The sequence below is a fragment of the Loxodonta africana genome, chromosome 20 (assembly GCF_030014295.1).
Source record: "Loxodonta africana isolate mLoxAfr1 chromosome 20, mLoxAfr1.hap2, whole genome shotgun sequence".
Taxonomy (NCBI): Eukaryota; Metazoa; Chordata; class Mammalia; order Proboscidea; family Elephantidae; genus Loxodonta; species Loxodonta africana.
The window spans coordinates 71,054,144-71,076,168 of NC_087361.1; the positions used below are offsets into that span (position 1 = coordinate 71,054,144).

At 49.6% G+C, this 22,025-nt stretch overlaps 1 protein-coding gene across 4 annotated transcripts in view; it reads right to left on the bottom strand.

The window, feature by feature from the left end:
- Positions 1 to 22,025, bottom strand: part of ATP2B4 (ATPase plasma membrane Ca2+ transporting 4) — a 117,560-nt gene that overhangs the window by 26,624 nt on the left and 68,911 nt on the right. For all 4 annotated transcript variants that reach the window (XM_064273365.1, XM_064273364.1, XM_010590229.3 and 1 more), the window contains exons 3-15: positions 19,462 to 19,659; positions 18,586 to 18,843; positions 17,981 to 18,106; positions 17,399 to 17,524; positions 16,190 to 16,225; positions 14,480 to 14,641; positions 10,477 to 10,691; positions 9,939 to 10,181; positions 9,164 to 9,405; positions 7,979 to 8,210; positions 6,892 to 7,071; positions 6,106 to 6,193; positions 4,891 to 4,997 (exon numbers count right to left, since the gene is read on the bottom strand). In XM_064273365.1, coding sequence (XP_064129435.1) covers positions 4,891 to 4,997; positions 6,106 to 6,193; positions 6,892 to 7,071; positions 7,979 to 8,210; positions 9,164 to 9,405; positions 9,939 to 10,181; positions 10,477 to 10,691; positions 14,480 to 14,641; positions 16,190 to 16,225; positions 17,399 to 17,524; positions 17,981 to 18,106; positions 18,586 to 18,843; positions 19,462 to 19,659 — 2,213 coding nt within the window. The remainder of the gene's footprint in view (positions 1 to 4,890; positions 4,998 to 6,105; positions 6,194 to 6,891; positions 7,072 to 7,978; positions 8,211 to 9,163; positions 9,406 to 9,938; positions 10,182 to 10,476; positions 10,692 to 14,479; positions 14,642 to 16,189; positions 16,226 to 17,398; positions 17,525 to 17,980; positions 18,107 to 18,585; positions 18,844 to 19,461; positions 19,660 to 22,025) is intronic.

Genomic DNA, 22,025 nt, shown 5'->3' on the forward strand with positions numbered 1-22,025 from the left:
CACCCAGAGGTACCTTGAAAGAAACACCTGGCAATCTACTTCTGAAAATTCAGCCATTGAAAACCCTACAGAGCACAGTTCTACTCTGACACAGGGGTCATTAGGAGTCAGAATCAACTCAGCCACTCAATGGCAGCTTAGTTTAATTGCCTGGCTCAGCCTCTAGGCTGAAACCTGACACTGTTGGCTATGGGCTGTCGCAGCCTCAGCACCGGCGGCTGTGCTCAATGAACAGAACCCAGACAATGGGCTGTTTCGGATTAGGACAGCCCTCTTCAGGGCCCTAAACTTTGGAAACATTGTAGATGTTGGCTGGACCCTCTGAGTCACATACTAATGCCTGCAGGTTTGTTCTCTAACGGAACCCCCTGAAACTGAGCTGCTGCTGGGCTGTGCTTCTGACAGCGAGGCTAACTGCACTCCTAACTTGTGATCCCTGCCAAAAGCTGCAAGTTGGGGGGTGGGGAGTGGGGGTGGGGGTGGGGAGAGGTCACAGGAAGCCTGACCCCTCCATCCACCCCCAACAGATCACTCTTGACCCCTCTGGGGGAGGTCTTACTGTCGTTGACTGCTGTGTTCATCTTTCTAAATGAGTTGCAGTTTGTGACGCGGGACTGACCACCTGCCTATGTCCCCCCCCCCCACGTGCGCGCAGTGTGACATTATTCTGTCCCAGAAAGGGATCCGTCTTTTCTAGGCTGCTCACTGGATAAGTGAACAGGACAAAAGGGGTGGGGGGAGGTTTACATAAACCAATTTTGAAAGTTCCGAAACTTTAGGATTTGGTCCTGACCAGTCCCTGAACATGACGTGGGAAGTGATATAAAAATGTCCTTCTGTGCGAGTGTTGGTGTTCTCTCACGCCCAGCCTTTCCGGACGCAGAGTATGGGTGAGAATAAAAAATGGCTGTGAAAAAGCTGAAGTTATGATTACCGAATGGGACACACTGATTTTGTAACAATGGAGAAAAAACCAACACCCAGGATCTGGGGAGGCATGGGGGAGGGAGGAAGGCATTAGTCATTTTTGTTTTTCAGAGCTGCTCCTGAGAGCTTCCCCCTCTCCTGGAGAAAATCACTCGTATTGTCTCCCGAGCTATGGTGAGAGCTTGAACTGGGACTGACTGCAGTGCCTACCCTGACAGCTGGCAGTGAGACAGCAGGGGGCCGCTCCTGCAGGTCCACACTCCCATAGCTCGAACTGGGACTGACTGCAGCGCCTACCCTCACAGCTGACAGTGAGACAGCAGGGGCCCGCTCCTGCAGGTCCACACTCCCATAGCTCGAACTGGGACTGACTGCAGCGCCTACCCTCACAGCTGACAGTGAGACAGCAGGGGCCCGCTCCTGCAGGCCCACACTCCCATAGCTCGAACTGGGACTGACTGCAGCGCCTACCCGGACAGCTGACAGTGAGACAGCAGGGGCCCGCTCCTGCAGGCCCACACTCCCATAGCTCGAACTGGGACTGACTGCAGCGCCTACCCTCACAGCTGACAGTGAGACAGCAGGGGCCCGCTCCTGCAGGCCCACACTCCCATAGCTCGAACTGGGACTGACTGCAGCGCCTACCCGGACAGCTGACAGTGAGACAGCAGGGGCCCGCTCCTGCAGGCCCACACTCCCATAGCTCGAACTGGGACTGACTGCAGCGCCTACCCGGACAGCTGACAGTGAGAAGCAGGGGGCCGCTTCTGCAGGTCCACACTCCCATAGCTCGAACTGGGACTGACTGCAGCGCCTACCCTCACAGCTGACAGTGAGACAGCAGGGGCCCGCTCCTGCAGGCCCACACTCCCATAGCTCGAACTGGGACTGACTGCAGCGCCTACCCGGACAGCTGACAGTGAGACAGCAGGGGGCCGCTCCTGCAGGTCCACACTCCCATAGCTCGAACTGGGACTGACTGCAGCGCCTACCCTCACAGCTGACAGTGAGACAGCAGGGGCCCGCTCCTGCAGGCCCACACTCCCATAGCTCGAACTGGGACTGACTGCAGCGCCTACCCGGACAGCTGACAGTGAGACAGCAGGGGGCCGCTCCTGCAGGTCCACACTCCCATAGCTCGAACTGGCACAGTGAGACAGCAGGGGCCCACTCCTGCAGGTCCACACTCCCGAGGGTCCACACTCCCGAGGGTCCAGCTGATGTCACAGTGAGCAAAGCTGTTTGGAACTGGCTGCCTTCAGGAGTCTCTCTAAAGCCAAGGACTGAACAGAATTATTTGGATTGCACTGAGAACCCTAGGGTGGGAGGTGCCACTGTGGGAGGCCTCTTTGAGGGCCCCGTTAACCAGTGTTTTGGGGTGCCATTGAGTTGATTTTTAACTCACAGTGACCCCATGTGACAGAGTAGAACTACCCATATGGTTTTCTTGGCTGTAATCTCTACAGAAGCAGGTCACCAGCTCTTTCTCCTGCGGAGCCACTGGGTAGGTCTGAAGCTGCCCACCCTTTGGTTAGCAGCTGAGCACTTAACCCTTGTGCCCCCAGGGCTCCTTCGTTAAGCAGCGCTGCTTAACTAGTGTATGTCCTGCTTGGTGTGCCCCACTAAATACAAACTCCTTGTTCACACACACACACAGCACACACACGCGCACACGCACGCACACACACGCGTACATACACACACAGCACGCACACGCGCACACACACACGCGTGCACACACACACACATACACACACACTGGCCAGAGTTGTGCTGTGCCTCAATCGATGCCTCTGGCCAGGTGGAAAAGGTTAACACAGAAACTGAAGTAGGAGGGCGGTGGAGGGTGAGGGGCTAGGGCGATAGCTAAAGGTACAGAGCTTCTTTGTGGTGCCAAAAATGCTCTGAAACTCTAGTGATGGCTGCACAGATCTGGGAATATGCTAAAAACCACTAAAAAAAGAAACATTAAATATTAATGTTCATAGATTTAAAAAAACCAAAACAAAACAAAAAGCTCAAGGAGGAAGTCACCTGGCTTTCTAAGACAGACCTTTATAATGGGATTTGTCTTAACTGGCCAAATCCAGGGCCCCTGAAGGACAAAACTGAAACCAATACTACAGGTTGGTCTAACCCAGCTGCAGAGGGTTGGACCAACTTGTAGCATTTGCTGTAAAAATGCCTTGGCCAAAGGCCAAGGGGACAAAACGTGTAGAAAAGTGTTAACGTAGTAGGCCTGAGACTGTTAGCCTAGGTCAGCCCTTGGCTGAGATCTAAGAATTTGGATCAGTCAACAGTTAACTCATCAGGCGGTTCACTGTGCCTGGGCTATATGTGCAAACAATATGGTTTATGCTGAACACCTGCTTTCTTTCTGGGAGCCTGGAATTTTGGAAGGTGCTAAACAGGGGGTGCCTATATACCTTGGGCTGTGAATCTCTTACGGGCTTCCCTGGAGAGAAACATCACACACGTGTTCCTGCATTTTTGTTGCTGTGGGGAAGAGTGTGCTCAGGGTGACCCCTCATGGGACGGAGAGAGCGTGAGGAAACCCGGACGTACGTTCCTCCAGACTCCTCCTGTGTCTTCTTCTCTTATGATCCAGCTGTGCACTCCTACTGCATCGCTGTAATAAATCTTAGCAGTGAGGACAATGATCTATTGAGTCTCATGAGGTCTTCTTAAGAATCTCCAAACTTTGGGGTGGTCTTCAGGACCTTTGACACAGGGAGCCTATGAGATCAGTGGCTCTCAAACTTAAGCATGCAATACAACCACCAGGAGACTTGTTAAAACACAGATTGCAGAGCCCCAACTCCAGGCTTCCTGATTCAGTAGATCTGGGGAGGGGACCTGAGAATCTGCGTTTGGACAGGTCCCCAAGTACTGCTCGTACTGCTCGTATGGGGAGCACATCTGAGAACCACCGCCACAGATTAAAAGACTTAAGTAAAAAAGATACATCAAACAAGCAATGCATGAACCTTACTTGGATCCTGCTTTGGACGAATCAACTGTAAAAAGATTTATAAGGCAAATGGGAAAAATTAAACACTGACTAGATATTTGACGATAGTAAGGAATTATCAATTTTGTTATGAGATAATGGTATATGATTCTTTTGGATGTTTTATTGATACATACTTATTTTTTTAGAGGCACGTGCTGAAATTTTTATGGATGAAATGACAATGATATCCTGAATTTGCTTTAAAACAATTTAGTTCTGGAGGGAGAAGTAGGTGATAGGATGAGATTGGCCACGTGAAGCTGGGTGACAAGGGGATTCATTATACCATTATATTATTCTCCCTACTTTGGTATATTCTTCTGTTTCCTATAACATTTTTTTTTTTTAAGAGAGAGCTTCTTGAATTTCTGCTGCTTAAAAATCAATCACCAACGCCTCAGTGTGTACGGGGGCTTTCAGCGATAAGCTACTTGAGTGGGACTCAGAACATCAGAATCGACTGGTATGCCTGTACAAAAAAAAAAAAATTCTGGGATCCACCCAAACCCTACTGCACCAAGATATCCAAGTAGGAGACCTTGGAATATGTGATTTTCAATGAGCTCTCCAGGTGATTCTGCTGTTCCCCGCCTCAAAGTGAGAAGCAGAGAGCTGGCCAGATTCTACATGTTCCAAATGGAGCATGGGCTTGCCTAGAGTTGACCCAGGCAGATGATCTCGCCATGTTCTTGGGCACGTTTAAGTTGGTCTTGTCTTCCTGGGTCATGACACTTCATGAATTCTCCTTGGGTGTCATCTGTTCTTTATATTTGATGGGTCCCCGTTACACACAGTGTTATTGACAAGGTAGGCAGGAGATGGAGTGAGAGAGCAAAGCCCAAAGACAGATGCGAAGGCTCAGGGAGCAGCACAGTGCCAGAAGTCCGCCCTGGTTTCCCAGCGGACGGAGAAGGCAGCTTGCGTTAGAGACGCTGCGCTGAGCTGCTTACCATGGCAAAACCAACGTCTGCTTTCTTCAGAGCTGGCCCGTCATTTGTGCCATCACCAGTGACAGCCACCACCTGCCGCTGATCCCCCACAGTGCTGTCAATGATGCCTGGGAAACAGACACAGACAGCGCAGTGAGCCCAAAAGTACCACCTGGGAGACATAGACACACTCCACAGTGAGCCCACGTGTGCCATCTGGGAGACACACACATGCACAGTGGGCCCACTTGTGCTGTCTGGGAGACACACACATGCACAGTGGGCCCACGTGTGCTGTCCTGGAGACACACACATGCACAGTAAGCCCACGTGTGCCGTCTGGGAGACACACAGACTGCACAGTGAGCCCACTTGTGCCGTCCTGGAGACACACAGACATGCACAGTGAGCCCACGTGTGCCGTCTGGGAGACACACACACATGCACAGTGGGCCCACGTGTGCCATCCAGGAGACACACACACATGCACAGTGGGCCCACGTGTGCCGTCCGGGAGACACACAGATGCACAGTGGGCCCACGTGTGCTCTCCTGGAGACACACACATGCACAGTGAGCACACGTGTGCTGTCCTGGAGACACACACATGCACAGCGAGCCCACATGTACTGTCTGAGGACTTTGGCAAGTACTCTTTTCAAGATCAAATCCTCCCTCCTGGTCCTGGCCACGCACTCCCCTGCCCTTCTACTTTCCTTTTTCCTTCCCGCTTCCCTGTGCTGGAGGCCCTACAGGAATCAGAGGAGAAATAGTTTCACAGCACTCTGGGCTCAGATAGTTTGTCCTTGTCAGACACTGTCCGGTGCCATAAAGCAGCAATTTTGTATGGAAAAAGCACTAGATGGGTTTGAAAGCGGAGACCTGGGGTTCAAACTGTACCACTTCCACTTACCAGCTGGGCAACTAGGCAAGTTAATTATTGTCTTAACCTCAAAGTTCCTTATTTATAAAACGGGAATTGTTTCACCTGTCCTGCCTAGGTCACAGTATTATGGGCAAAGAAAATGTACTAATGTTAAAAAAAACAACTTTATGTCTTCTACTTACCAGGACTCAGATGTTTGCTAAGCTGTGTGTTCTCCCTATAAGCCTGGGAGCTCTCCTAGGCCCTCCCTATTCAGGACATGAGAGTTGCTTTGACTGATGGATCTCGCCTGTCCGCGCCCCAGTTCCTTTACCTGTCCCGGGCACCTACTACTGAGGAGCTGACCTCACCTTTCACCAGTGTGTGCTTGTCAGTGGGGGAAGATCGCGCCAGGACTCGAAGCTTAGGCCAGATCTTGTCGAGCTTTTCTTGCTCTACCTGCAAACACCAGACCACACGTGGATCAGTTAAACTCAGAAGAGCCACGTAGGAAAATCATACTTCTCCATGCCCTCTGAGCTTCTGGAGGATCTGGTGCTCCACAGCCCCTGGGGACATATTACCCTGGCCACCAGTGCACATTAAACAGCCAACCTAACTCTCCAAGGAGAATTCATTGATGGTGACCATTCAGACCCTCTTTATCTACTTTCTCCTCCCAACTCCCCACCTGGGAGCCAATCCCCTATTTCTTAGAGACTTGACAGGAGGTGGCCAAGGTTGGTTATTGGCTCAGGTGGCTAGTGGTGCTTCCGAAGTCTTAGGTTTGATTTCTACGGAGACCAGGAAGTTTTGCTCTGTTCCACACCCAGACCACATCCTCTTACAAAGCTGTGCCACGATCAGTCACAAGGGCAGCGACACAGAAGGCGGGACAAAATCATCCCACGACAGAAAAAACATGACATGAGAAGTTGTGACATTGTCTCAAAGGATAGCTTGTGAAGGAAGGTAATGAGAAGGTAGAAAATTCCCAATTGTACCATCTGGGCAGCTTTGGTAGAAAGGGGAGATTCACCGTGATGAGATTTCAGTTTAAAAGCCACCTACTCTCTCCCATGTGCCCCAGACGCCTTCCATCAGAACAGACCCTTCCCTTGTCAAATAAGGCCCTGGATCCCCCACCCAGGACCCACCTCGCCCTTCTCGTTGCGGATGAGTCGGTTGAATTCTTTGCCTTCTAAGCACAGGAAGTCATCCCCAGGTGTCAGAATGCCACATTTGGTGGCGATGGCCCGAGCTGTGTTGATGTTGTCACCGGTCACCATTCTGACAGTAATGCCAGCTCGTTTGCATTTGGCAATTGCTTCTGGCACCTGTGGACAGTGGAGAAAGAAGAAGGGGATGGGTGCGATGACACTGGGTAAGCTGCCCCTGTTCAGCTATCCCTTCATTACAGAGAGGAGAGAGGCATCCTAGAAGCAGTACCATGGGACACGGGGTAAGTGTGGTCATTTTCCTGCTGCTTGGTGCCTCCTGACTTCTGCCCAGCCCACAACACTCACATGTGAACTGGCCTCATTGTACCATGTCTTGAAGGGAAAATTTGCCTTGAGATCCAGGTATAAAAGTCTACTCTCCCACTTACGATTCAGGCTCCTCAGTGGGGCAGATGTGGCCTTTAGAGATTGGGCCACTGCCTTCCTTTCGAGCAGAAATTCTAACCACTCCCCATCCACGGAGCTCTAACCCCATCAACGGTGTGTGGTTTCCCAAATGCATGACTTCCTCTTATGCCTCTGGGCTTTGACAATTGATAGTCCATCTGTCTGCACTTCTTCAGGGTAGAGAGGCTTTTTCAATCCCCAGTGTCTGCAATTGTGCTTAGCACATAGGTGGTGTTGGAAAGCAGATGGTTAAAGACAAAGTTGGTGCTCTGGTTAATTAAGCCTCCTGACTTTTTCCAATTACCAAATCGTAAGCCCGATAAAATCTATGCTTCTCACCACTCGACAGCATTAACCCTAGGAAAGGCACCTTCTATCAGTTCAGTACTCCACAGCAGTTCTGAGAAGCAGGAAGCACAGAAGCATCTCTCCCTGCAGGTCAGGAGCAGCGAGGTCACTTGCTGGGGTTGCAACGAGAAGCGGAGCTAGCACCCCAGCTCCCGTGACTCCTAGGTGCTCTCCATGTGGCCACACTAGGTCTGTACACACTAGGCTATGGGCTGTTGAAAAACTGTCACTCATACTTTCTTGTCCTCTCTCCAAGCCAAAGCCTCACCTCTGGGCGCACGGGGTCCTCGATGCCCACCACTGCAATGCAGGTGAGCTCAGTAAGGATTTCATTCTCATTGTCCCATAAGGGCTCTGCATCATTGAACTCCCGGTAAGCTATGCAGATGGTCCGGAGCCCCTCACAGGCCATGGGCTCAATGACAGTGCGCACCATCTCATCGCGGTCCTTGCTCTTGAAAGGCACTGCATCCCCTTCCTTGTTCAGGATTCGATTACACCTGGGGAGGCACACAGTCAGAAAGCAGCGTCCCTGTTCCCACTCGGCATGCTTCTACAATCATCTACGGGCAACTCTGCATTACTCCTACAGACGCTGGTTCATGGCCCAGAGAGGTCCCTCTGTCCAAGGTAGGCGACCTGTGGATGGAGTAAGGTCCAGGTAGGCGGAGAGTGTGGTTCTCTCATGTCACCTGTCCCTACCCTTATGTGAACGCAATGCCAAGGGTCATTTATAGATTGCTTGGTCTTTGGAACTTCTCAAAGGTAGAGAGATTTTTTCAGTCCCCAATGTTTAGAATAGTGCTTAGTGCATAGGAAGTGCTCAAACGCGTTGATTGAAAGAAGGTGGCTAAAGCCAAGTTGAGGCACCGGTTCCTTCAGTTCTACTGGCCACACAGGCAAGTGGGGTCAACTTCTAATGACCTTTGGATAGTCTATGCAAGTTCCTCATACTCAGGCGTGACAATGGGGAGGAGAAGGGAACACAGAACTAGCATTTCTAGTACTTACCGTGTGCGAGGCACTTTATGAACATTGAATCATTCAGTTATCACAGAAATCCTATGAGGTAGGTGGGTATTACTCTCTGTTTTCAGATCAGGAAACAGAGACTTGGCTTGCCTTGGTCTGAATCCTGGCTGTGCCAGTGTTAGCCATACGGCCTTGAGCAAGTTACTTAACTTCCCTGACCCTCTGTTTTCTCATCCATAAAACAGGGATCATAATAGTACCTGTCTCCCTGAGTTGTTGTGAAGGTTAAACAACACGAGCCTCGTGAAGCACTTAGAACAATGCTTAGCCGGAGTAAATGCTCAATCCTAGTTAAGATGTCATCACTTGGCAAGGAGGGCTCTCTCATCATTCAGTGAGCTCAGCACAGGGCACATCGCCCAGACCTTCCGGAGGGGAGGGTCACGAAGGGGAGAAGAAGAGGGAGGAAGGGGCTGCTCACTTGCGTAAGATGATCTCGGAGGCGCCCTTGCTGTACATGCGGAAGCCGCCGGTGGGCGTCCTAATGACTGTACTCATGGACTTGCGCACCGAGTTGAAGGTATACACTTTATAGAGCTTCTCCTCAGGTACCTCACTGCGCACCGCGTGGTAATCCTGCTTCAGGTCTGTGACAAAGCCCAGCAGCGCACACTCAGTCTTGTTACCCACCTGCCGAGGCAGGCCTCCCTCCTTCTCTGGAGGCTGAAAAAATATATACACGGGCCTGCTGAGTAAGCTGCAGAGAACACGGAAGGAAAGTACTCCCTCACAGAATGTTTACATAGGTACCCAGAGCCCAGGGGGAGACGGCATTTGTTTTGTTCCAGGGTAGGCATTCAGTGGTCAGTGGTGGCCTTGGACCCTGAGCCATGTGGGCCTTGGGGAGTTTCCAGTTTGCCCTGGTATTAGAGGTGGTGTCTCACCGTGTATGGTTGGGTCTTATTCTAACACCATCTATTAGTTTCTGGAAAGTAATTTTCTTCTGAAAACCCCATTGCTGCTACCAGCATGAAGTCCCTCTGTAGAGATCCTGCCTTTACAGGGTAACTGGAGGGCATTTCATGGCCATAAACTCCTACCCCTACCCTTCTTCCATCCCCATGGATTACTCCCCAGTCTCACCCTAAAAGTGTTCTCTGAGGAGTAAGAGATGAGATGTGAGACGGCAAATTAGGCAGAATAAACGTTTCCCTCCACCTGCCCATTCTAAGCATCTAGGCAAAAGGAGAGCTTACCAAAATCTTGGAGGTATAGGCACTGTTGATAGAAATGCCATTGACAATAAGGTCCAGGACCTTGGGCACGAGGGCGTCAGGACTTGGGATCTGATGGTAGCGAGTGCCACCAATATAGGCCTGTACCACAGTCATGCGGTTCATGGTCAATGTGCCAGTCTTGTCAGAGCAAATGGCTGTGGCATTGCCCATGGTCTCACACGCATCCAAGTGCCGCACTAGGTTGTTGTCTTTCATCATTTTCTACAAAGGAGAAGAAAAAAGACTGAGAGGGAACCAACTGGACCCTCCTGAATACAAGTCAAAGGCCCTTTCCTGTGCCAATATCTGTCCACACAAAAATGGAGGATACCGTTTTTGTGAATCATCTTAAATTCTATCAGCTTACTTAAACACTGATGCAACTGATCAAGGGGGTCCTTCCACAGACTTACGCACTCGTGAGGTACCACCTGAAGTTTACAGAGAATAAAATGGCCTGTTTTCTTCCCCAAAGGCTACGTGGTACCCTCCCCCCGCATCTCTGCCCTAGTCTTACCTTCACAGAGTAGGCCAGTGAGATGGTGACAGCCAGTGGCAGCCCCTCTGGCACAGCCACCACCAGCACAGTGACGCCGATGATGAAGAACTTGACAAAGTACTGGATGTAGATGGGCGTGCACTCAGCTAGCCATGGCCTCTGCTGTATCACGAAGTTGTCAATCACAAAGTAGAGAATCAGGATGAGAACCGTGATAGCTGACATGATCAAACCTGCCCAGGGAAACAAGTCACATGAACCCAGGTTTGAGGGCATCCCAAGGTCCTTAAGCCACCAGGGCCTTGACTAGGTGGATTGGCAAAAGTTGCAGACTTTGCTGCCAATTTTTTTCCCCACATAATATATATTTTTTAATTGTGGTAAATATATAGGTACCCAAACATTTGCCATTTCAACAATCTTTACATACACAGTTCAGTGACATTATGTATGTTCACCATGCTGTTCAATCATCCCCATTAACCATTCCCCAATTTTTCCATCACCCTTAACAGAAGCTCAGTGTCCCCTAAATATCGTGTCTTCCTTTCCTCCTTGCTACCAATTTTTAAAATACCATATCTAGGAAGTCATACTAAAATCCACCTTACCCACCAAACCCATCGCCATTAAAGTCAATTCTGACTGATAGCGACCCTATAGGACAGAGTAGAACTGCCCTGTAGGGTTTCCAAGACTGAAATCTTTATGGGAGCAGACTGACACATCTTTCTCCTGTGGAACGGCTAGTGAGTTCGAACCATAGACTTTTTGGTTAGCAGCTGAGTGCTAAACCATTGTGCCACTGGGGCTCCTTTTTTGTGCAGCAGAAAAGACACTGGTTTCTCATTCCAAAGACACAGGTTCTAGTCTTAGCACTGCACTAACTTGACTCATGGCCTTGACTGGTTGTTATCCTCTCTGGGCTTGTTTCCCACACCAGATTCCTCATTTGTAAACAAGGGGGTAGGTCTAGTTTCCTGAAAGTGCATTCTATGATTCTACCTCGGATACATCTAGCCTCTTCTCACAATTCACATCCATAGTAACCGTATTTGCCTATTTCTGTCAGCAGTTCATCACTGGGACTTCTTCTCTAGTCTATGAATCCTGGGCACTTCACAACTTGTTTACATCGCTGTCCCTATGCCCCCAGGACACTACCCTTAAAACAGTGCTTTCCAACATCTCATGTTATGGCACACATAGAATCACAATAATAGCAAACACTTAAACAGTGCTTACTACAGATCAGACAAGTAATTCACATATACTAACTCATTTAATTCCTACAACAATCCTAGGAGAGATTACTATTATCATCCCCTTTTGAAAGACAAGGAAACTAAGGCAGAGAGAGGTGATCAACCATCCTAGAACGCCTAGGACTAAGTGATAACTTTGCACATGTTATCAGGAGGGATCAGTCCCAGGAGAAGGACATCATGCTTGGTAAAGTAGAGGATCAGCAAAAAAGAGGAAAACCCTCAGCAAGATGGATTAACACAGTAGCCACAACAATGAGCTCAAGCATAATAATGATTATGAGGATGGCGCAGGACCAGGCAGTGTTTCATTCTGTTGTACACAGGGTCGCAAGGAGTCAGAACTAACTTGATGGCACCTAACAACAACAAGTGGTTTCCTGGGATGCAGGACTTTGAGGCGCAAGTTGGGACCATTGATCACCCTATATACCGAGGTAAATAGAAGAATCTGCTCAACATAAAAAAAAAAAACTGGCCTGGGGTCTCCAATTGCCCAGGGTGCTGCCTGGCCACTCTGAGGGATGATGAGATCAATATCTAGGCACCCTTGTATCCTATCTGTGGCACAGTATTTGGAAAGAACTCTGCTCTAAAATTCCGTTTAGTGTTGGGCTTTGCTTTCACTGAGGGTGCAATGATCCAGGGGTCTCAGAGAAAGGCTGAAATGATTGTATGAATGAAGGCCTGTCTGTTGGACTTGTCGTGATCAGGGGTAGGACTAAGGCGAGGCAGGCAAGGTGGCTAGGGTGCAGAACTGAAGGAGGCACTCACTCTCAGGGTCATGCAAGGCATCTCACTCACCTCACCCTAGTCCTGCCCTGTTTGATATACAAAGTAAAACATTTGAGAAGGCAGTGGCCAACCTTCAGGTAGCGTGTGCTCCCTAAGGAGAATAAGGCAGGGGTTAGGGGAACAGCAGGAGGGTTAACGGGGGAAAAAAAACCCGTTGCCATCAAGTCGATTTCGACCCACAGTGACCCTAGAGGACAGAGTAGAACTGCCCCATAGGGTTTCCAAGGAGCGGCTGGTGAATTTGAACTGCTGACCTTTTGCTTAGCAGCCATATCATGGAACCATGTGCCAGCAGGGTCCTGCAGGAGGTTAAAAAAAATAGTTTTTTTTTTTTTTTTTAGGGTCCTGTAGGAGGGTTAGGTGGGGTCTATTTAGTGTTTCAAAACCTGTGTGCCAGGCTCAATAACTTGATTCTACACCTGCAGTTCACCTCATCCATGTGCGGTTTATATGCAGGAGATTTCACTGCAGTCAACATGAGCTGGGTACTAAAACTGAGCAAGTAGGCTAGACTAACTCTGTCCAGCAGAATTTTCTGCAAGGCTGGTAACACTCTCTATCTGCACTATCCAGTATGGTAGCCAATAGCGACATATGGCTATTGAGCAATTGGAATGTGCTAATGTGACTGAAGAACTGAATTTTAAATTTTATTTAATTTTAATTAATTTAAATTTAAACAGCCACATGTGGCTAGTGGCTACCATAGTGAACAACACAGACCCCTGCTACCCAGCATGCAGTCAGCAGACCAGTAGCATTGGCATCACCAGGGCCCTGCTAGAATTGTAGGATCTCAGGCTCTACCCGGGATTGCCTGAATCTGAATCTGCACTTTAACAAGACCCCTAGGTGACCTACATGCACAGAGAAGCACTGGGCTAGATTATGATGTGGTAAACAGAGGCCTGGGTCAGAAAATAATTCTTGTTGTTGTTTGCTGCCATCCAGTCAGGCCCTGACTCACGATGGCACCATGCACAACAGAACGAACGCTGCCCGATCCTGTGCCTTCCCCACAATCAGTTGCAGATTGGATTGTTGTGATCTACAGGGTTCCACTGGCTGATTTTCAGAAGTAGATTGCCAGGCCTTTCTTCCTAGCCTGTCTTAATCTGAAAGTTCTGCTGAAACCTGTTCAGCATCATAGCAACATGAAAGCCTGCACTGACAGACAGGTGGCGGCTGCCCGTGATGTGCATCGGCTGGGAACTGAAGCCGGGCTTCCCACATTGAAGGTGAAACAGTGGTAAAGACTGTACATTTCGGGATATGTTCACTGAAGGAGCTATCTTCCTTTTGTTCCCTTTGGCCCCATTAGGAGAGGGTGGTGGGAGACAGGGGAAGGTAGAGATGGAAGCCGCTTCCTCCTACATCACACACTTAGGGACCTCTCCTGGGGAAAGGGCCTCTTTATCCACTGTCTTCCTTTTTCCTCCAGTCTTTATTTTGGATTTGCTGCTTTGTGCTTGGCCAGATGCTACTACTATGCCAGGGAGCTGCCTCCAGCAAACTGCAGGCCGCTCCATCCCTACGGAATTCACAAACCAATACATGAGGCAGGCAAGCAGTTATTATAGCTTTCCTTCTTGCTAATGTAAATCTCCCCTGTTGATATAAGCTTTTTACTTCTCATTTGTTTGAATGAAAAAGACCTCAGGGCCTGTAACCCTTACAGACAGATAACATTTCCCAGCAGGGTTTAGAACACTTTTCTCTCTGGAAGAGATCTGACAACTCAAAGGGGAGCAGACGAAAAGCCTTGCAAGCGGCCAGAGGGTGACCTAGAGGCGGACACAGCTACCTAGAGCCCATGAGCCACTCAAAAATCTCAGCTTCTTTGCCTGGCAGTCCCGGTTGGTGTAGAAAGAAGGGTATCAAAGTGATGAGGATCAGCAGTGTCACTGAGAACCCTTCGACGACGACAACAATGATGACAACCAAGGCCTTCCTCTACTCACCAGCTTTCCCGATCTGGACAGCCAAGCGCGTCAGCTTGCCCTGCAGCACTGATTTCTCCTTTTTGGGCATCTTTGCTGCCTTTTTCTCCTTTTCCTCACTGTCGATCCCTTCCTGGCTATTGAGTGGTTGGATCTCCAGGGCCACTCCATCCTGGGTCTTTGCTGGGGTGTACACACAGACAGAACAGGTGAGCAGGCAGGGTGGAAGCATTGGGTGCCAGGCAGGCGGAAACCAAAAATCCCTTCTGTCTTCTTCCTGGAACACATCTTGGGCCCTGCTATGCGCTCTGACCATCCCTACCCCACGCCAGACATGGTACTTGCCTGCAACCCTCTATTGGGGCCTTTGGAGTGATATCCTAATAGCTGGAGATGGAATGGGGTGCTTTTAGTGTATGGATTTCCTCTTCAGTGGCAGCTTCCTGGCACCACCTCAGAGTCCCACACCAGTTTAATTCCAGCAAGGAGATTAGTCATGTCACTAAATGATATTACCAAGAACCATCCTTCCTGGAATTCAGGGCTTAAAATAGTGGCTCTTACTGCAGAAAGGGGCTGAGGGGGAAGGCTGGAAGATGTTTCAAGAATATAAGGGTCCTGGGTTGCTTTGTTAAAAGGTTCATCTCTCTGCATGTAAAGACTGGCAGGCAAGAAACACAGACCCCCCAGACACAGGGTATTTCCAGCTACTTCTTACATGAGGTGACAGAGGGGGGAAGGAAATCCCCGTCCTCCCCTGCCTGATGAAGGTGGGGAGGTGCAGAACGGGACCTGGGGTGAGGCCTTTTGAGGGAGAGGAAAGAAGCTGTGTGAGGGATGTCCTGGAATAAGAGAAAGCAGGGATAAAGACAGATAAACCCATTTTGTTTTTAACAAGAAGAATTAAAGACCTAAAATTAAAGAATTTATTTCTGTTTAGCCCTGGTTCACCGATGTGGAGGCAGATGTAGGTCAGAAAGGAAAAAAATCTCTAAAAACTGTCTCAAAAGAGCGGTTCTCACTGGTTCCCGGCACCCCTGCAACTTCACCCCCGCAGAGCTCAGCCCCTTTGCTTAGGGTGTCCTTCCTGGGAGACTCTCTGCTGTCAGACCCACAAACAAGACGGAGACGGATGTCAACACAGCCACCAAAAAAGAAACACACATCAGATCAGGAGGAAGAAAACAGACTGTGGAGAGAACAAAGAAAGAGGTGGGGAGAGCAGGACAGAGGAAGGGCTCTCTCCAAGCACCCCTGAGAAGACTAGCAGAGAAGGAACCAGACTGGAAGAAGACACGGATGAAGAAGCCAGCCAGAGGAGGGTGCAGGGACTGCCCACCCCAAACCCCTCCACAAGGAACCTGAGGTCTTCCGACCCAGAAACTGATGGGCTCGGGTTCTGGACCACTGGCATTTAAACCCAGCCTAGGGCAATGAAGTACAGAATTCAGCACCCTGGGAAGAGTGGATCAATCCTACATATACCCCAAGAGAAGCCTTGACATGAGGTTCCATGAGCCAACAGCAGAGGGTGCTGTTGTCCCATCTTAAATTGGTATCGGGACCTAGACACCACCCCCAAATCTCTGCACCTTCCTCAGGATGAGGCGTCTGGGCCACAACAGCAGATAACAGACTTATGGCAAGGAAAAGGGAGAAGGCAGATGGCCTGGAAAGGTCTGGTTTCAGGTGGGCAGGTAGAGATGGCAGAGGAGTGGGTGGAGAGGTTACCTTTGTTGCGATTTTCAGGGACTCCTTGTTTTTTACCTGTTTGAACAAGAAAGAAAAATGTGGGGTGGAGACCCAAAGTGACTCTTATGGGATCAGATATCCAACTTGTCGGTCCTGCTCAGAGCCCAGAAGGGTAGCAGCAAAGGGTCTGGGCTGCAGGGAAGGGAAATGGGAAGGACGCTCACATTCGCTCTTACTAGGGGCTTCATGAATCCCGGGAGATGTGACAAAAACACTGTGCAGGTGAGTGCACAGGTGGGCACACCCACACCTGGCTATTTCCCCTGGAACACCGCTGCTGCTGGTGGGGTGCTCCTGGCTGAGGTACAGCACTTGGAAAATTGGGGGAGAGGGGCAAGGAGTGAAATGTTTAAACTGTTTCTGCCTGCTGGCAAAGGCACTGAGAAGTGTCTCCACGTCGACTCAACAGCACCATGTGCACACTAGCTTCCTCCTTACTCAGCTGCAGGGAGCTGGAGAAATGAATGGTCTTGTTTCCGAGAGCCTTGCTTTGTCTCCTTTTCGTAAGCTCCCTTCCTAATCCTAGTCATAGCCCACGGTGATCCTCCAGCCAATTGGTGGAAGTCCTTCTCTCCTCCAAGGGAAGAAAGGCTGCTTAGGGAAAGGGCTAGATGTGGTTTTAGAAACTTTTTCTCTTTTGCCCTCTGTTTTTCTTTCCTTTAGGAACAAGAGAATGGCAAAGACAGGACCAACTTTGGGGTAGACATTACCTCTTTGTTCCCATTCTCCTAGCTCATGTCTCTTCCACTGACAGCCCATAGTTCCAGCAGATTGCCAATTTTTTCTCCTGTCCATTCTTCCCTTGGCCTTGATGGTTCATTTGATCCCCATGTTTGAGGAAGGAAGTGACAGGAAGAGGAGCACATGGAGGGCATTCGGGGCCAGAGCACCCCGCCAGCTCACGCTGGGAAGGCTTTATAGCTCATTCCTTGACAACCCACCAAGAGACACAGCCATCAAGGCTCAAAGGCAACTTCATTTGCGAGCCTAGAGCCAGGATCTGGTTTTCACTAGAGCACCCTGAGGTGCCAGGGTTCACATTTTTATCATGCCAAAGGGTTTGGATATCTGCTCCCTTCATTCCCGCAGATTCTTCCAACCAGGTATTTCATCCAGATCTGCTTCCTCGCTTCCTAGTTTGTCCATGGGGATGAGAGGCAAGAGATTCTCATTCTGAGGGCCCCTTACCTTTCTTCTTCTTCTCCTCCCCATCTCCCTCACTGGCCCCTAAGAGGGTAAAGATGATTCCGGTCTGGGAGTTGACACCAACAGCAGTCACTACCATTCGGCCAGAACCTTCCATGACATGGGTCCCTGTATAGAAAGGGAGAAGATGAGAAGGAGCGTTGTTTTTTATACCTAGCCACGATTCGGTATGAAACACAAATTCAGGAAAAAATCAGTTTTTCTTCCCTTTTCCCCTATGGATAATGGTTTACTCAGCAGATGAGTAGGAAAAGGCAGAGAGCTGGGTCTATTTAAAATAGAACAAGCAAATTGAGGCTAAGGAGGAAAATGTGTCTAACTGCTTCAGGCCCCCTCCCCTGCCAGAGTCCCTCTGAGGCCCCAGCAGCATGTGCTTCACAGAAAGCCTCTTATAAGTTGCCTGCTATACTTGCATTCAACCCACCAATATGCTTTTGTCCAAGCTGAATGCAGGGGAAGGAGGCAGGATGGGGCCAGAAGAGAGGGCAGGGTCTGGACCAGGTCTCTGGGGCTTGACTCTCAGAGGGGAGGTAGACTGGGAACTTGGGAAGCTAGAGGCTGTACCTGAGAGCAGCATGGGGTCTTTGTCCAAGGACTTCTTGACATGATCTGACTCCCCAGTCAGAGAGCTCTCGTCAATCTTCAGATCATTCCCCTGGATCAGGATCCCATCTGCAGGCAGCAGGTCACCTAGTACACAAAGGGGAGGGGGACAGAGAAGGAAGTAAGGGCCTGGAGGGGAATGAGGACCATCCACCTCCTTCAACCCCATCTCAGGGTTACTTCCCTGGGTCCTACCTATAGGACAATGGCCCAGGGAGTATCTGGAGAGCCTATAAGAGACAACTTCAGCTCTGTGCCACTTGGGATGAGGCTTCTTTTCAGGATTATAAATTCCAACTATTATTAATCCCCAAACACCTTCCCATGACCTGAACATTATACACTTTTACCCTAAGGCACTGGGGGTACAAGTTGGATAATCTTCTGGGAGAGTTCTTCTTGCTTAGAAATTGCTTCCCACAACCTCCTCTAATGCCAACCTTGAAGCTGACACAATCTCAGGTCTTATTTTTTGCGGTCCTTAGCAATTCCTAGGCCCCTCATGTCAAAGGACCTGGCCCAAACTAAGGAGGGTGGCATGGACAGAAGAAACTCAGAGCTCTCACCATATTTGATTTGGGCGATGTCACCCACCACGATCTCAGCCACAGGAAGTTGGATGATCTGGCCATTTCGGATAATGGAGAATTTTTGCTCCTGTTCAATGCGGCTCTGCAAGCCCCGAAATTGCTTCTCTTTGCTCCAATCATTGAAGGCAGTCACTAGCACCACGATGAGCACTGAGAACAGGATGGCCGCCCCCTCGATCCAGCCGGCTTCTGCTTCCCCTTCATCTTCTGGGGTACTTGCGCCTTGCCCACATTCTATCCCAAGGAAGGGATGGAAATAAGGGGTCACCTAGGGGCTTTTCTTGTCTTTAAGAAATGGGGGCAGTGCTTCTGCCATCCCCTGAGAGTGGAAAGTGAGGGAAAGAAAATAATAGAGAACAAAACTGTTGGGTAGAAGAGATCTCTGAGAACAAGGAAGGACAGCAGGATTGGGCTTCTTCTCATCACCAGTGTAACTACGTTAGTCCAGAAGAAGCAAATGGCTAAACAGAACAAAGTGCAATCGCAGGCAAGTCACACGTAAAGAACTGATGCCTCCCAACATGGTCAGGTGCCTGCTGCAGTTTCCCACAATGCCAGACAACTGGTGCGGGGCATTTTGAGGAGCAGGGCTTTGTTGGTTGGGCTGAGGGTGGAGGACTCGTGACATTCTGGATAAGAATTTGATGGGAGAAGTGGGGGTAAGACCCTGGAATAAGGATGGGTTGGAAGAACAGTTTAATGGTTGTTAGTTGGTTTCCTTTGGTGAACTCACCCTGAATAATGGGAGAAAAGTTTTAAGCTAAAATTTGCCAACCACCAATACTAAGTACTTTTTGGTGGTGGTAGAAAGAACCCAACTCAGAGTCATGCTGAGCTGTCCAAAACACTCACGTTCGTTGTCTCCACCAGGGGGGCGGTAGAAGGACAGGACCAGGGAGATGATGGCTGCGATCTCCAGGATGATAAGTGTGACATCTTGAAGGGCTTCCCACACTAATTCTAAGAAGGTCTTGGACTTTTTGGGGGGAATCAAGTTCTGGCCAAACACTTGCCTACGTTTCTCCAGATCCGCAGGGTTCCCAGATAGACCTGAAGAGGAGGCAGGAGTAGGACGAATGAGGGAAAACAGGGAAGAGATGAATGTTAAATGAAGGCAGTTAAAAGACCCCTTAAAAAAAAAAAGATCCCTTAAAAAGGACCCCTCGCTTCCTTTTCCTGGTCTTCCCAAGTATGAGATGCAGTTAGGGTGACCAACCATCCCAATTTTCCCAGACTGAGGGGATGGATGTGGGACTTTCAGCGATAAATAGGGGCAAACCAGGTCAAGTTGGTCATTCACAAGGACCACTCATTCCTCTTAGTGAGCAGGGTAAGCTAGCCTGGACCAAAAATCTCATCTACTCCTCAACGGGTATGTTTCAGGCTTCAGCTGTAAGAATACAAATATTAAAATGCTTCTTGGGACTTACACAGAACTTTTCTCTCACATTAATATGAAAATTCTGGTGATGATTTACATAGAGTCACCTTCCATCCACCGGTTCACACACTAAACTAGAAAGAATAAGTAATCTGCTCAAGGTCATGCCAGGTTGAGGCAGAGCCCACCCAGGGGTCCTGGTTCCAAGTCCCAGTAGCTTCAGGAGATCAGCAGAGCAGAAACTTTGGGACTATGACTTTTGGGCACCCCTTTAAGCACACCATGCCCCTCTCCTTTTCTGTTACACACACACACGTGCACCCACATGCACGCACATACACACTACTAACAGGAACAAGTACTACTATTCAGGTTGAAAAAAAAGAGAATGAGAAAGGTTAAGGCCACAAGGTCTTCAGACTACCTAGTCCGAGTTCATCAGCATCCTCCCCACTAACTAACATATATGCTTACATGCCTGTACACACACACACATACTAACACATATAAACAGTCTAGGCACGTTCCCAGAGGGAAAAGAAACAGGCAGAATTATTCCCAGTGACTTCCTTACATTTAGGCCCCTCTGCTGGGCCCCAGGGAGGTCATTCTTTAAGGGAAGAAGGGAAAATCCTAATGTGGCAATTGATGCCAGTCGGCATTCACTGAGCTGTTTACACTCTGCAGAAAATTGGCTCTGGCTTTGGTGCTTAAAGCTGTTGACTGGGCTGTTTGATGAACTCCCCACAGGCAGGGTGGGGCAAGCTTTGTCCGAAAAAAAACGTCAGCAGCTGGGGAGGGTCAGAATCAGAGGAAGGGGACACTCAACCAGGGCTTCAAACAGGTTCATTGCAGGTTCGAACTCTGCTGGGAATTTGCATTTCCACCCCAGATACACTGAATTCACCTGGGGGTTTTATTAAAATGTTGATTCAGATTCAGTATAGCTAGGGTGGAGATATAAGAATCACCTGGGGATCTTGCTAAAATGTAGATTCTGATTCAGTATATCTGGGGGTAGAAATGCAAATTTTCAGCAGGGGTTCGAACTGGAATGAACTTGTTGGAAGCCCTGCCCTCCATTGAACCTCACACAAAGTTCCAGGAAAAGTGGTTAATTGGATGCCAGATGACCTCCTATACGGAAGCCAGAGCGGAAGGCTGTTCTGTGGGGTTGGGGGTCAGTGGAGGGCACACATCTACTCAGCATCCACTCTCCATCTCACTGCACAGAACCCAAGAGTGTTACTTTAAATGGCAGGAGGAGAGATTTGGGTTAGACCTAAGGGAGACATTTCAGGCAGAAAAAGACTTTTGGGAATGGGAAAATAGGCACCCAAGAGAGGATCGTATGTGGGGCCTAAGGCGGCCTCCTCTTCCCCACCCTAAAAACAAACACCATCAGAAGAGGTACTTGAGACACGCATCTGTCTGGGACAGTGATATGAGAAACCTCCTGGAGGTAAAAGCGTAGGTGAGGAGTTGGGATATGAGGGTCTTTATTAGAGACCACTTTCACTTGCCAGTGCTGAGGAGAAAGACACATGGAGTCCCTTGACTACCAGCTGAAAGTTCAGCAGTTCGAACCCACCCAAAGGTGCCTTGGAAGACAGGCCTGGCAATCTGCTTCTGAAAGTTCACAGCCTTGAAAACCGTATGGAGCAGTTCTTCTCCACACATGTAGGGTCACCATGAGTTGGAATCAACTCAATGGCAACTAACAACAGCAACAGGAGAGAGAGACAGGTCTGGAAAGCAGTGTTCAGAGTTCTCACCCAGGGGCTCCTGCCTCCCAGTGCCCAAGGGCACCATCCTGGCCCCCAGCTGAGTGGCACAGCTGAGATCCACAAGGGAGTGGGGTTTGGCCCCAGCACTGGAGGCAAGCTGGGTTGCTTCCCAGAGGCTCCCTGCTCCATCACCTGGAGCAGTTGGGTTCCCAACAGGAAAGGCAAGCAAGAGCCTGGGAAAGGACTGTTCCTGGGGCCCGGCCGTCTTGACCCCCAGGCAAGCAGAGGCAGAGTTGCTGGCAGGAAGG